The sequence below is a fragment of the Hippocampus guttulatus genome, chromosome 16, assembly GCF_054856545.1.
Source record: "Hippocampus guttulatus isolate MCC_2025c chromosome 16, RoL_Hgut_1.0, whole genome shotgun sequence".
In the NCBI taxonomy this organism is placed as follows: Eukaryota; Metazoa; Chordata; class Actinopteri; order Syngnathiformes; family Syngnathidae; genus Hippocampus; species Hippocampus guttulatus.
The window spans coordinates 4,144,562-4,160,714 of NC_141276.1; the positions used below are offsets into that span (position 1 = coordinate 4,144,562).

Consider the following 16,153-nt stretch of genomic DNA (forward strand, 5'->3'; position numbering starts at 1 on the left):
CACTAGAGGGCGCGCTCTTCTTAGAAATCCATCCAGTCATGATCGAAGTAACTTATGATTTTTTTTTCCAAATGGTTATACTGACTCGGTGCCATTGGCCTCTTCATTAGAAGCTCCGCCGTGTTTCATTAAAGTCACTTCGACTACTTTATCTGCAAGGAGTGACCACCAGAGAGCAGGTGACCGATCGCACTGTCAGTGGATCTCACTCGAAAGGATTAAAAGCTTAACACTGCATAACCGAATACTCTACTGTACAAGGTTATTGTGTGGGTTCCTGCTGCAAACGCTTGCGCTTGCTTTGCTTGGAGCGGTTAAGTCCTCCGACACCGAGTTGTCAATCAGAGGGCGCTGAAGCAAATTTCAATCAGTCAGTCAACTAATGGTTAAATCTGAATTCACCGGAGGCTCGACTGAGTTGTATCTCACCTTTGTAATACGACCAGGAATAGGTCATGCTTCTTACTAAACAGGATCTGAGACAGTCGACCTAATAATGTGGTCACTTTCACTTTCAAGATGCTCTACTTCAAAGCACAGCGACAGACGGCGGTCAAAAAGCAGCACAGAAAAGTCATGGAAGGTGGTTGACACTGCTGAGCAAAAAAAAAAAAAAAAAGAGGTAATGACACTACAGAAGATAAAAGTGTCATGGTAACCAAACAATCAGGGACATCGGAAACGATTTCAACGAATGACACAAGACATGAGGTCAGTAGGAAATAGTTTGATGTATTTGCGTGGAAAAACAATCACTGAAACGTCAGCAACCAACACAAGGCTTTAGCCTTTCGCCGTTTGGCCCAAATGTGTCCTCAGTGCACGCTGTCGCGCTCATATTAGCAACGAGTCAATTGGAGAAAAAGTTGAATTTAACTCTTGAATGCTGCTATTAAAAAACCTAGCTAACAATTCAGTTTGGTCTGGACATTCACAGCATTAAATGGACAAAACATGTTGGGAGAGCTTGTGGCCTACCTGACATGTAGGGGGCGCTAATTTGCGTATATGACAAAAAAATGCTACACGGCTCTCATCGCTATAATATCATGCAGCGTCTCTGAGTGTTCTTCTTGCTCTTTTTGCTGCTGCGGTTGGTCTCTTTGTATCTTCTGATCTCTCTCACGAGCGAATAGAACGCTTCCTCCACGCCCTGCCGGGAACACAAATGCAAAACGGGGTCAGGCCCATGAAGATGCGCGCAAAGGAAAGGCGCTCAATGGCGTCACGGACGCGCACCTGTCTGGTTTTGGCCGAGGTCTCGACAAAGGGCACGCCGTAGCTTCGAGCCAGTTCCTGTGCTTGTCGCGTCTCGACGGAGCGTGAGCTCAAGTCACTCTTGTTTCCCACCAGCACCATGGGAACGCTGTCGCTGTCCTTCACCCTGTTGATCTGCTCTCTGGAGGGCGAACACATGAGGAATAGTTTGTCAACGACGCAAAAAACGGGGGCAATTGAAAATTGTCAAAAAAATGGGTTGTATTTTGGATGGGGATGGTTTCTCAGGTGGTACAGTGAGCTGGTGGTTATAATTTTTTTTTTTACGACAATCTCAAATTCCCAACTTAATTGAACAGGCCTACATTTTGGAGCAATTAAGGCACACAAACACACAGCAGAGGTAATAATCACTTATCTCTTTCCCTCTCTGTGGTCAGATGACCCACATTGTGGGATATAAAGTCGCAAGCATCTAACAGCACGTGTTACTATCAAATCCTTTTGAAATCCGATTTTCCAGGATGTTGAATCACGAAATAAAAAAAGACCTCACAAGTACAAATATAACCCAAAAAGTGAGATTAAATCTAAACCCGTCCATGGCAGTTCAGAGCCTTCGTATCAGTTTCATTTCAAGGATCACAAGACTGCAACGCTGTAAAAGTGTGAAGGTTTTGTTCTATTTTTGGTCGCTTTGATTCCAAAGTAGGGTCCTAAAAAAAATAAATCAATCAATAAAATACAAAAATGAACGACACAACCGTAACATCAAACTGAAGTTCAAATACAGATCCGAACCTATCTGCCAGGGGAACTTTCAGACTCCTCATTGCTTGAACACATTTGCATACATGATGTAGCTGACGACGCATTGCATACGCAGAGACGTCCACGCGATGCTCCGCTGCTTTTACTTGAACAGTTTAAAGAGCAACTACATAATGGTGCAACACTCTCACTGTATTAATAGTTTAAAGTGTAACTCGGGGTGTACCGCTCCAAACCGTACGGAGATGAGCTGAACTGGCTCGACATCCCAAGCACCTGTACAGGTGAACGTCCTCAAAGGACTTGATGTTGTTGATGGCGTAGACGCAGAGGAAGCCCTCCCCCGTCCTCATGTATTGGTCCCTCATGGCGCTGTACTCCTCCTGACCCGCAGTGTCCAGGATGTCCAACAGACACGTCTCTCCGTCGATCACCACCTGCTTCCTGTACGAGTCCTGCGGCACAGAAAGACGGCAGCATGCACGCTTTAGCCATTGCGATTCCGTAGCTTCCAGAAGTGATTCCCAACCACTGTGCCGCTGCACCGTAGTGTCACGTGCGTGAGGGATCACCAGGAGTGACGGAAGGACATGAGCCAATGTTTTATCGATCTATGCAAGTTCCCTTCCATTTATAACTACATCTCAAAAATTGAAGACAATCTAAGGGGTGAAAGGAAAATTCTTGGGTTGTAATTTAATTTATAATATACTGTAAATCCCTCAAAGGGAATTTCAATTGACACACTGCTGCATACACTGAACATTTTTGGCGTTGCACAGCACACACGTACTGTAGTGCCAAATCACAGTCATGCAGGCGTGCAAAGGAGACGTCAGAGTGAAAGCGTGATTTGACATGGAACAAGTCTTATACGGACGGAACATGTACGGCGATGAGACCCACCTCGATGGTTGGATCATATTCATCCACAAAGTGATTCTGGATGAGCTGGATGGTGAGAGCACTCTTGCCCACGCCTCCTGCTCCGACCACCACAAGCTTGTACTCGGTCATGCCTGCAAACTGACGCAAAAACAAAAGCAATTGACAGCAAGCACACACGGCGACCGCTCAGCAGACAGCCGATAACATCTGATCCAGCGCCGTGACATGGCGACCCAAATTTAACTTGGACACTCAAGTCCATGTCGCCTCTAATTTACGTCACCAGCGTAGCTGCCGAAAAGTCCGTGTTATGTAAGAACAAGGCTTACCTGAAAATATGATTTTAAGACAGCGTGTGAGTTCTGAGGTTCGGAGTTCACGCGTGAATGTTTGACATTAGCTTGCTACATAGCGTTAGCCTGAGGACTTTTTCCTTCCTCAAACCGCACGCAAAAAAAAAAAAAAAAAACTTTCAGCCCTCGAGCCCTTTCCCAGCTACAATTGGACGTCACAACGCGAAGTCAAGATTTATGACGACGTGTTTAACTAGATCCACACTTTAAAGTTGTAAAAATACGACAACATCTGATTTCGCCCTCACATTCAACCACTATTCGTGAATCATTGGAAAAGTCAAAATGATTGCGTTAATCCTCACGCTAAATGACCAATCGAACGCGGACTCTAAAACAGACATTAATTTTGTCCAATTACAGCGGAGATTTTAATGTTGGTCTCGCCCGTTACGAAAACTATCCAATCATATATTGGGATTCCTACAGTTGGGCGTGGTCTCCACCGCTCAATCGACCGTCACTTGTATTCGCTGTACTGTGCTTAGGTTTGTCAGTACAGTACTGGGTTCTGTCACGAAGTATTAATATTCTCTCAAGGAAGCAGTAGACGTTTCGTTATAGGATTGAAGTGTTTTTTTCCAGGCATTACTACTTAGTGCAGTACTTACCGTTTTGACTTGTTACTTGTACTCTCTACTTTCGAAAATAGATAAATGTTCTCCTTTGTCAAAATATTCTCATTACGTTTCTCAACCCCGAACGTGCATTTTACAACGACGCATCAGATGATTGTATGATGATTCCAAAAATACCGTACGAAAGTTTTTTTTATCCGTTGTGTTTTAAAATAGATACTTTATATAATTATGGGCGGCCCGGTAGGCCAGTGGTTAGCACGTCGGCTTCACAGTGCAGAGGTATCGGGTTCGATTCCAGCTCCGGCCTCCCTGTGTGGAGTTTGCATGTTCTCCCCGGGCCTGCGTGGGTTTTCTCCGGGTGCTCCGGTTTCCTCCCACATTCCAAAAACATGCATGTCAGGCTGATTGGACGCTCTAAATTGTCCCTAGGTGTGAGTGTGGGCGTGGATGGTTGTTCGTCTCTGTGTGCCCTGCGATTGGCTGGCAACTGATTCAGGGTGTCCCCCGCCTACTGCCCGGAGATGGCTGGGATAGGCTCCAGCACCCCCCGCGACCCTAGTGAGGATCAAGCGGTTCGGAAAATGGATGGATGGATATAATTATCAGAGTTGCTTTTTGACTTGCATTTATATAGTAAATTTCCATTTGTATTTTTTTTTTACTCATGGAGTTGAATCAATGTTTCTACTTTTACAATTCCTGTTTTAAATACAACTATCTATTTCTGCATAAGTACCTTTGCCTCATGGACTTCTGTATTAACTGTTGCTATCCCAATTTTTTAATCTGTGTTTGAAAATTGAATATTCCCAATTTGACACGGCGTTGATCAATAAAAACCATGCTGAAATGAGAGCGGTATGACGATCGAAAATCCTGGACGTTTACTGCCCTCTAGCGTTCATAGTGAAGAACATCAAGCACTTTGGAAAAGACACACGCAAGCGCGGACACACACTTCGGTACGCACCCACGAGCGCTTGTTTGCCATCCCGCATTGTGACGTTCGTTCATGTTGCTGCCGCACTCTCCCACTGAGTGCATCTGCTCTCTTATCTAATCTTTGCCTAAAATCGCAGCGACAATCCCGTTTCCATCTGCCCCGAGAGAGACAGAAACAGGAAACTGACATTGCTCCATCGCCGTGAAAAAAAGATTGACTATTTAAAAACTGAAGAAATGAAATAAAACAGACTGCTGACACCTGTAAAATAGCTGCTTAGGTTTTATTGTACACAAGGATATTTCACATTGTACATCCTTTGTACACTAATTATTTTCCACATTTTTTTGCATCTTAAAATGTTTAAGATTGAATTGTTTATACACTAGTTCCCATCAAGTTTCAACACATTTCATTGAGATCGAGGAAAACAACACCGGAATGGCCGTAAACTGGGACAAAGAAGGAAGTAGATTACAAATACAACACTGAAAACTGAAAATGATCACATGATTAATCATTCTTTTTTTTTTTTCTCCAGCATTTCGCTTGTAAAACCAAATAAACCCCTTGGGAAATACTTTGCGTTCCAGCAGTGTATCGTGTCCCATCAAAACCGCAATTCAAGATCAGAAATGACACATTTGACCCGAAAAGACAATGACCAAATGTCGAATCAAAATTCTAAATGGATTGCTGCGTGAGTACAGTACATGCAGAGCGCAGCTTTGTCAGTGCGTTTTGTGTGTGCACGTAATAAACACGTCTCCTGCCTGAGTCTATGTGCTGTTACAGAAAGCTCCCTGTGACTCCATTGCCCAGCTGCCATTGCATCAAGATTGCTTTCAAAGGGTGAAAACGGCTACTTTGGAATTAAACAAAAAAAACAAAACACTTCACCCAAATATATAATGTTGCGTCAAGTGGGTGTTGCTCTACAGAGACACTGTTGCCATATTGCGTGCTGGCTGCTCTCTCGACACACAGCATGGCACGAGAGTGTGCTCACATCATGAGAATACCACCTTATGTGTGAGTGTGTTAAAGGACGAGAGGGACGACGGGGGACTGCACTGCTGTACTCATTATAACATGCTCACTGCACAACGTTTCAGCACCTGGACCCAACTGACAGAACAACACACTCACGACACCACTGACCCACTGGGGCTGTCTTTCAGGAATTAGAAAGACGGCACCGATTGACAGAAGAGAAAGCTGGAAGCCTGACGGAAAAAATAAAAAATAAAGTCCTGTTTTGACTACTTCGCACCACTTAGATGACAAAACAGTCGATGACACACCGCACTTGTCACCCGAGCATCATCGAATAAAGAGTCCGGCGTGTCGGATGATTACTCATCATATGTGCCTTGTGACCCATGAGCCTAGATGGGCATGACCTAGTTAGGCCAGACACAGGTGAGCTTCCTCTAGACACCACGTGCATCTCTGTGCGTGAGCATGGGCCAAAGATGCATGGTACCAATTTCATTCAAAAAAAAAAAATGTTCAGAAAGTTTGCAAGGGTCTTAGCTATAAAAACAGTCTGCGTGTGTGTGCGTGTGTGTGTATTTCATCACTCTTCATCATGAACATCATTCTTATTTAAAACCGCTGACATGCATTCCCTGAATGACAAAAAAAAAAAAGTTAGTGAAGCTGCAACATGAGATGTGAACTACAACACAAAGGAGATGCTTGCTGCGCTTCCTCCTCGAGATGCAAACGGACCAATCACAGCGAGCCGCACATTAGGGACCACGTTTGAGGGCGATGGAGCTGCGCTATATAAATACCGTCTGTGTTTATGTATATGTCAAAATCTAACACTGCCATCCAACTCCACGCGACAAAAGAATCAAATCAACATACTCTTGTAATTGTACAAAAGTGCGCAGCAAGTTCTTCTCTTCCCGTTTCCGCATTTTTTTTTTCTCCTTGTTTCGTACACACTTGTGTCGAGTCAGTCCCTCGTCTACGTCAGCTTCGTCTCCTCCACTCCGCCGCACTTGTATGAGTTGTATCCAGGCGGCTGCACATACTCCTCAGATCTATCCCAGTCCGTCACCCATCCGGCCCCGCCTCCCGCGGCCCCGCCGCCGTTTGAACCGACCGCCTGTTGACTCATCGCCCCGTACTGGCCGCCGCCGCTGCGGTAGAGATCCTCCGTCTCGTTGGCAAGCTCGTCTTCATCGATGATGCCGCACTTCTCCTGGCTGGTGTCTTCGATGTCGGCCCATGGCTGCTTTTCTCCCGATGCGAAAATTCCTGCAAGGAAGAAATAACGTAGGTCGTATTGGACATATCAGAAATCTTTGAAAGCAAAATTGACAACAAGGTACTGAGAAGATTACAAGAAGATGTAGAGGGAGAGACTGGGAAGCAAGGCATTTTTTCCCCCACAGGTATAGGATATATAAAGTCTACACACCCCTGTTGAAATGGCAGGTTTTTGTGGTATCCAAAAATGAGACTTACCATAAAAAACAACTCCTCCATAGTGAACCAGGGACGCTATAAGGAAGACGTATTGCCATTCCTCGCGTGTCTGAAATGAAGGGGGAAAATCCCATTGCAGCATTTTTATTGCTATTTTCCACACAGAAAAGTCATTTCTTACCTTATGTTTGGTCATGGCTCCCACTATTAGAGGACAAACCATTCCAGACAGCGTTCCCACCCCGTTTGAGATACCCATTAGAATGCTGGCGTATCGAGGTGCAATGTCCAAGTGGTTGACATTAAAACCTGAATGGGGTGGGGGCAGGGGGGGATAAAACATTCAAAGCATTCAAATTACAAATACAAGCATTTACACTGAACGCATTGTCATCGCTCTTGTACCTGAGATAGCAAAGCCGCTAAAGCCGACGGCAAGCACCAGGAAGGAGATCGCAACACCTTTTGTGTGAGAATATCCCACCACGAGTAGGAGGGTGGCCTCCATGCCAAAACCTGAAAACAAAGTAAACATTTTAACACCCCAAAAAAAAAAGAAGAAAAAAAGAAGAGAATTAATTCCATCATTATCGTCACAATCGTCGTACTTGCTGTTTCAATAGTGCACATGCAGACACTTTATTAGGTACACTTGCAGGGAGAAATAAATGTTGAATCATATGATACACTAATACAAGATCTGTTTGAAAAACGGTGACTCAGCAAAGACGTTGAAGAGAAAACAACCTTACGCCGATGTTGCGTTCGACAAAACCGCAAAGTTGAACATTTCCACAATTCAGGAAAAGCGCATTGCAATTTGTTGCAAACGTCACCTCCGCAGTTCATCAGTTTCCTAACATTGGTGGTGGTCATCAAGTTGTGGGTTCGAAGGTAGTCCGCCAACTGGCCCCCCAGAGGAACGATGATGGTCATCACGAGATGGGGCAAAGCTGACACCATGCCCACCTGAGAGAGGAAAAGTGGCCATTTCTCTCAACCTCCACCCACACTGCGCAAGTGATAACGACCATCAATCACCGCATGCAAAGTCAAGATTCAAACCCGGAAACCGTGGACCGAGAGGCACACGCGGGGTCAGTCGCGCCGCTCACCTTGCTGATCTCGAAGCCGAAGACTTCTTCGAAGTAAGCCGGCTGGCTGATGAGAAGCAGGTAGAAGGTCCAGCTCCTGCAGAAGTTGGCCACAATGATGGCATAGACAGGCATGGAGGTGAAAAACTGCCTCCACGGCGTCTTAAATTTCTGCCACCAAATGAGAAGAAATGTCAGCGTGATCCGATGGCGACACTTGGCGTGAGATTGTGCGTGAGTGTGTCTGAATGCCTCTTTCCCGCGCGCGAATACCCGCATTTGACGGGTATTGTACTTGCGCCAACAATACCTGTAGAGGGTTGAGGAACGACGCGGACTCTCCGATGGCATCTTCAATGTACTTCCTCTCCTCCGGCGTGATCGTGGGATGGGCGGCTGGACTCTCATAGGACACCAGGATCCAGAACAAGTACCAGAATATTCCAAAGCTGCCTGGGAGAGTTCAATCATAAGGAAGAAAAAAAAAAAAAGATCGCAATCAGTTGATGTTGGACAGACATGAGCCGATAGATTTGACCTGCTGGACTGTAAATGGACAAGGCGATGGGGGATGCTCACCATAGACGTAGAATACAGAAGGCCACCCGGTGTATTGCACCAGTATCCCAGCTAAAGGCATGGCCACCACAGCCCCTGCATAGGATCCTACAGGGGCAACAAATTCATTTAGACAAACGCAAAAAAAAAAAAAGACACCCATACGAGTCACCAACAGTCAAAGAAAAAAAAAAAAAAGCTGAAATTCACCAAAGTATGACATAGGAGGTTTGGGCTTGATGCCTGCGATAAATAATAATAATATCAGGTAGAATTTAGGTGGCATGAGGCCAAACTTACCACAAAAGGCCGTGGTGGCTAATCGACTTCTCTCGAGGGGAGGAGCCCACTTTGCCCAAATGCCGTGGCAGGCCGGGTACGACACACCCTGCACGACACAAGCCAGTTAGGGAAGAGGCTCAGCGTGTTTCATGCGGTTCATGCACCAAAAAAAATAATAATAATAATGCCACTTGGACACACGCTGTACCTCAACAAGGCCTTGACATATTCGGACCAGTATGACGCAACTGTAATGGCAGCGAGCGGCAGATGGGATCAGCATGTTGAGGGTGGACGTGGCCACGATGGCAAAGCCAAACACTCTTGAACAACACAAAGGGCAAAACAAAATGGCCGCTTCTTGAACAATGAGAGCAGTTGGGCAGAATGAGAAGATTTCACCAACTACGGCTTGCGCAACTGACAGCCGACTTTCATTTTCACGTTGAGCAACAAGAAACTGTTCGACTCCGACCGGTGTCAAATCGATGAGTAGCGTGAGACCGATCACCTGTTGGCTGCGAATTTCTGACATATAAAACCTCCGGGGATCTGCGTGACGATGTAGCCCCAGAAGAAGGAACCGTGGATCATGCCCACTGTCTCCGGATCCCAAGTGAACTGTGCAGCCTGAGGAAGAGGCAGTGATGATGTCGGCCGCCCAGAAACAAGAAGAGACGCGACAGGGGGAAAGCTAGAACCCTGTAAAAATTAAATAAGACGCCAGGAACGGGTGCGCACTTACCACAAGCACTTCCTTGTTGCCTTTGTAGACGGTGTGGTCGTTGACCATGCTTACGATGGCCACGCCCAGATTGCAGCGGATGCCGAAGGAGATGCAGAAGCCCAGGCCAGACAGGATGGCGATAATGTAGCGCCTGGGCAAGCCGAAGCAGGTGCAGTCCACCACGGGCAGCTCCTTCTCATGCACCAGCTCGGGACGGCCCTCGGCAGACAGCTCGATGGTTTCTCCATTGGGCTGCCGCTTGTCAATCAACCTGCACAAAAACGATACCCAATAAATGACTCGTAAGCGCCGTCCCGTTGACTTTGTAGTTTGTCAGTTTCAAGTATCTCCGCGGTCATCCCTAAAGATTCGCAAGGCCAACGTGATTGTCGTCCATTTTTATTTTCCACTGAAGTCAGCAGGAAGCAGACTTGTGTCTACGACAACACTCACACGCAACATATACTGTCGTTTTTTTTTCGTGACTGCATTTTTTTTTTTTTAATGTGCGTGCGCACACCCGGATTGTGCACACTCGTGCGGCACGTGCGCACTTTCCATTGGGTTTGATCCAGTTAGTCAGTGAGCTGGACAGTGATGTATAGGAACGAGTGCAATCGTCACAAGCACACGTTTATGTATGCGAGATTTGCCGTTGTTCTTTTTTTTGACGCGCGGAACGATAAAGGGTGGAAAAATGAATCGTTTTTCTCGTGCACTTGGAACTGCTGCGTGATTCTTACTCACACACACACACACACACACCACATGGGGCGAGTCGCATTCTGACACTGGTTCATTATTGATGCGTTTTTGGATGAGATAAATAATTCAGCACAGCTTTTTATACTGTAACGTGTCACTACGCATCTATCCGCCTGCATGGCTGTCCGTCGGCGTATTTCTTGCTAACATCTGCATTTCACTCCCTCTCCCAGGTCTCTTATTGCAGGCTCGGCGTGGCGTCACTTTTTCTTTCAACGCCTTGGATATGGACATTCCCAAAAAAAAAAAAAAAAAGGTGTGAATGATATTTTACTTTGTAAAAGCAGCATTTTAGAATTTGTAGGAGATTATCTCCATCGGCATCCTGCCTCCTACTCGCTCTCGCTCTACCTCTTAATCTGCCACCACACTGAGATTAGGATTATAAAAAAAATAGAAAAAAGATTTACTTCCGGAAATGAATAGAGTGGCAAAGTCGTGCGGGGCGTGGTTTCCTTCTGACGACACGGAGATGTATTGTGGCCTCAATTTTAGACTTTGCATTGGCTCTTGCTTTCAATTCTAAAATCGCACATTTGTCAAAAGGCCTTTTTAGCTTTGCCGTTAGCGCAAGTGCCCTATAAACCGAAGAGTGGGGGATGCAGGTTAAATTCTAACAAGGGCCTTAAAGTTCTGTGAATTTCATACAACATCCACACATTTGCTGAATATTAATAAATAAAGATGATATTATTCATAGAATCCCACAAAATTAATTGCAGACCTCCACCATCATCCAAAAACATCGGAGATGTCACCATATACTGTACCTGCTCAACTTTATAGATCAATTCTATGTAGTTAATCATAGTTATTTTAAAATTTGAAATCAGACCCGCACTCGATCCACACGACAGTTTGAAGTCTGTTACAGGAAGGTGTACATATTATCCTGAAGAACAAGTGATGAATCACCCCCGCTGCCTTCTCCTGTGCGAGCAACGTGCCGAATGGCATCCCTGAAAGCCGACATTAAGTGCGGCGGAAGCATCCTCATTAGTCGGCGAGACAGATTGCGGCCTGACGCTTACACATATGCTACCGGCTAACGAGGTTAGCCCACAGCTAAAACGACTCTTTATTACAGCTGCTTCACACTCAAGGATAATCGTGGTGTAGCCTCGTCTGCGAATGTCCCAAAACAGCTCTCTTACGTACCAGCAGGAGTGGGAACGATTTTGAGAACATTTGCGTTGAGCGTTCACAACGTGAGAACGGTTGCGCAATAAGGGTCTATGACACTCATGGCTGCGAGGGGACGAGATGTTGCACACCCTCTTCCAATCCCAAAAGACAAAAGAATGTTCCTCTGCGATGGAGGCGAGCCATTGGAGCCGCAGTACTCGTGTCGTCATGTTAGCAAAGAGCGAGGAGTTGCCTCCACTCGCTCTCAGCTGGTCACAACTAATGAGCCAGGTAGGAGGCCTCTGACCTCAGGCCCTTTGGAATATCATAATTACATCAACAGCAAGAGCCTGGAGGCACTCCCGCGCTACTCTCCAACAGCAGAAGTCTTTGCACGCTCACTTTAAAACTCGGGTTCAACTTCTGAAGAGGTCCCGCGGCTTGACTAGAGTCTAATCCAGGTAAAGTACAGACGACGGTGCGACACTCTACCGGGTGCCATTCTAGTCAGATAAAGAACTCCAAGTGCCCTCCTTTCTCCCCGTGCCTACGTGGGTTTTCTCCGGGTACTCCGGTTTCCTCCCACATTCCAAAAACATGCATGGCAGGCTGATTGAAAGCTCTGAAATTGTCCCTAGGTGTGAGTGTGAGCGCGGATGGTTGTTTGTCTCTGTGTGCCCTGCGATTGGCTGGCAACCGGTTCAGGTTGTCCCCCGCCTACTGCCAGAAGACGGCTGGCATCGGCTCCAGCATGCTTGCGACCCCGTGTGAGGATAAGCGGATGGGAAAATGGATGAATGGATCAACAAAGACAAGATCAGAAGAGAATGAATGGGATCAGGACTAACCAAAGTCTGATAGTATAACGTCAGAACTTGAAACAAAGACGGATGGTTTTAGTCTGTAACACTGTTTGCAGACCGCAGTGATCATTAAAAAAAAAAAAAAACACATTATTCCAATACCATCAAAATGCCTGTTGAAGATGTAAAATGGTTACCTATTGGTGGTCTTATTTGCCTGGAGATAATTTTACAAGGCCGTCCATGACTCACATGTTTGCTCGTGACCTATGACCTTTGCTCTCCTGTATATTAAATCATGAATTCGCTGAGTGTTTCCTGTAATCCTCTCATAAGAGGATGACGACGGGAGAGAGACAGCCAGGAAGGCTGACAGCAAATATATTATATAACGGCAGACGCCATTCCTCATTCGTCGCCGTGTGGCACAATTGATCGGCCATTGCTCTCCCAATGTAAACGTTCATCGTCAAACACGGTTTTGTTTCACAGTTTGAACGCGGCGAGGGATTTATTTGGAGATTTTTTTTTCCCTCTGCCGCGGCATCTCTGGCGCTCCTTCCGTGGGCCATGCGCTCTCCCTGAAGTGAACAGATTGGGTCTCGGCGGGAATGTGTCACCAGGGGAGACACCCTCCCCTTGCGCATCCTGTCGCCCACCCTCCCTCCTCTCGTTCGTCAACATCCATTCGTGACATGTATTCTTACATATGCCCCACGATCTAAATAATCTGGGCGTAAAAAAAAAAAATCACAATCTTAATCCTTAATTCCACACCCATCAGACACTTCATTAGGTACACTCGCACGATCCGATGCACCAAAATGATCTGTATAAAGATAAAAATGCTTTGATTGATACAGTTTGATGTACTATTATTAAATTAATACGTTCCTCATGGGTGATGTAAACCGATTTTTGCAGCAGCAATCTCAAATGTGTTTGGAGATGGAGGTCATGGGCAGGTATGATTACACGCAGTCAACTTCTCGGAAACGCCTTTGGAGATAAAACGACACATTTCGGAGTGACCTTTTAATGTGGGCAGGCGAAGGCACACCTGTGCAATAATCACGATTTTCTAATCCGCATCTTCATATGCTACACCTGAGAGACGGAAGGAGTGTCTTGGGCAATGAGAGGCGCTCATTAAAAGATCTAGGCAGATTTGTAAACGACATTTGAGCGAAATAAGCCTTTTGCGTACACAGTTCAGCTCATGAATGTGTGGATGATGGATGGAGGGATGGATGGACGACAAGATAGATATTGCACTTCATCTTCTGGAATTATCATTGTTTTATTTTTCAAAAAGGTTAAACTGCATTGTATTGCATCAGAAAAACAACAAAAACGATTCAACTAAAGTATTAGGCCTAAAGCGCGGCAAACATGATCAAAAAATAATTAATACATCCCACTGTAATTTGAATATTTTATCAACGCCACAATGGCACCGAGCCGCTGTGCATCCGAAATGAAATTGTGGCACTCCTGCGGATGTAAACTGGATTAAAAATGGATTACATGCTACTTTCTGCATTGCCTTGTGCGCCGCCGCAACTAAGCTCTCCTTCCGGAGGCCCGTCCACAGGGCCTTTGTTGGGGAAACTTTCAAAATGGGGATGCAGTCAAAAGACCATAAGTGGGTTTGATATCAAGAACAATTTGTTTCTGCCCACCGCCGGTGATGTTATTTAGATGGAAAGTGTGAACCGTAAGAGGAAACCGCACGTTTGAGTTTACGGCGCTGCCGTTTTTGCGCTTACCTAGTGGCGTTTAATATAGAAACAGGAGATGCATCCTGATGGAGGGAATCTTTAAATAATAAATGAACTTCCGGCTGCCTTCATCATGGAGGGATCGCGCTTTTGTCTGTGAGCCGGTGAGATTGCTCCAACTCCAGCGAGGCAAACAAGGGGGAGGCCTTCCTCGCAACACACGCTCACACACACACATACATGCACATCCATCCAGATGTGTTGGAGCGTGCATAGGTACATTTGCCTTGCATGTCGCCCATTTGGACAGAAAGGATCGCCTTTCAATGTGCATGTCTGTTAATCTGCAAGCGTGATAGGATGAAAGTTGTCTCCATGGATGGATGAAGAGGGAGCGGTCGGAGGAAGTGACATGGGCCAGGATGGCGCGAGTGGGAGGGGAGAGTTTAGGGATTTGCATGGCTCGACATCTGGACTGAAAAACAGGCTATTTCAGGACGGGATTTATACGTTTGCTCGCTACCTCAAATCCGAAGAGAACGGAAGCTGAAAGCAAAGGTTATTGAACGAGCCTCTATCATTGAATTTTCCTCTTTGATTTTTGAATATTCTCATATTGTGCACGCAACAGTCTGCATTGATTCGTCATGAAGCTATTTTTTTATTTTGTATTATTGACTTACATTTCTCTACATTTCTACGTTGGAGTAGCAATTAAATGTGAAACACTGCATTTCATATGAATCTTTGGTATGAGACTGTAATATTTGACAAAAATATATTAGCAGCAATGTTTGCTATATTTATGAATGTGATATGATGGGGCGGGGGGGGGGGGTTCGAACCAATTTTATCGGTTATTTTCATCGCATTGTTTTGTATTGCTCAAAGAAAATCCGGGCATTTTTTTTGACATCATGACATCTACTAGTTAATTTAAATCCACAGAAAATTGAGGTTTAACACGTAAAGTGGTTTTGCAGGATTCATTTCCGACAAATGTAAATTGTGCTCGCATTCTTTCCAAACAAGTACAATTTGGCCACCTTGATTCGCGCTCGGTCGGCATCGAGACTGCACTACACTGAGCGACTTTTTATTGTTATCTGCACCTCACACGTAACCGTCACCCCGTTTTATTGAGTAAACTTGATTCGAAACTAACTTTTCCGCCATTGCAAAGAATATACGGACTGCCCAACTCGATAAACCGTTTCGCTCTCGCTTGGGAAAGTGTACAGGCGCCTTGAAGTTGAATAACAAAAAGAAAAGGAAAAAAGACATAAGAAAATACCTGTTTATTCTGCCCAGAGTTTTGGCCGCGACCGCCTTGAACCTGTCAGGTCGGACCTCCATCCTTCTTGCTGCTCAGCCGGCCCGTGTGCTCCTCTCTCGCGTGAACGCGCACATGGCCGCCTGCTCGCTCTCGCGCCTCCCGACTGGGAGATGAAGAGCCACGACGATGTTTTCGTGGGGTTTGTTTCGAGCTGGCAAACGTATTTGAAAATTAAGCACTCAAGTAAGTCGGTACAGACACTTGTTTGTAAAAAAAAAAACAAAAAACAAAAACAACCTGGAGAAAGTTAGAAATGAGTAAAAAGTTAAAGGGCCACAGACTCTAAAATGTTCTAAAGTAAAACGTAAAAATGCATTTTGATTGTCACTGTATAATACCCGTTTGAATAAAACAACATACTTTCTGTCTTTTACTTATTTCCATAGTACTCATTCCGAGAGTTAGTTAAAAATAAAACTGCAAACTAGTTTCTGACCGTATTAGCGTACCTCAACTTTAGCTTATGTATTAATAAATGTCATAAAACAAAAAGTCAATGAGAAATCATCTAATAAACAGCATGTACCTGGATTTGTATTAAATTAG

General features: G+C 45.3%; 2 protein-coding genes across 2 annotated transcripts; both read right to left on the minus strand.

Annotated features, from left to right (window-relative positions):
- Positions 1–712: 712 nt before the first annotated feature.
- On the minus strand, positions 713–3,511 carry LOC147192579 (GTPase KRas). Its single transcript, XM_086132655.1, has 5 exons — positions 3,207–3,511; positions 2,896–3,015; positions 2,266–2,444; positions 1,240–1,399; positions 713–1,153 (listed from the first exon to the last, which is right to left on the minus strand). Exons 2-5 carry the CDS (start codon positions 3,004–3,006, stop codon positions 1,040–1,042), a joined length of 564 nt encoding a protein of 187 aa, XP_085988781.1. The 5' UTR covers positions 3,007–3,015; positions 3,207–3,511; the 3' UTR covers positions 713–1,039.
- Positions 3,512–5,023: 1,512 nt separating this feature from the next.
- slc17a7a (solute carrier family 17 member 7a) lies at positions 5,024–16,047 on the minus strand. Its single transcript, XM_086132650.1, has 13 exons — positions 15,566–16,047; positions 9,876–10,128; positions 9,642–9,760; positions 9,339–9,453; positions 9,149–9,236; positions 8,870–8,956; positions 8,601–8,743; positions 8,312–8,461; positions 8,033–8,165; positions 7,602–7,712; positions 7,378–7,505; positions 7,236–7,305; positions 5,024–7,025 (listed from the first exon to the last, which is right to left on the minus strand). The coding sequence occupies exons 1-13, from the start codon at positions 15,625–15,627 to the stop codon at positions 6,733–6,735; spliced, it is 1,752 nt and encodes a 583-aa protein (XP_085988776.1). The 5' UTR covers positions 15,628–16,047; the 3' UTR covers positions 5,024–6,732.
- Positions 16,048–16,153: the final 106 nt, after the last annotated feature.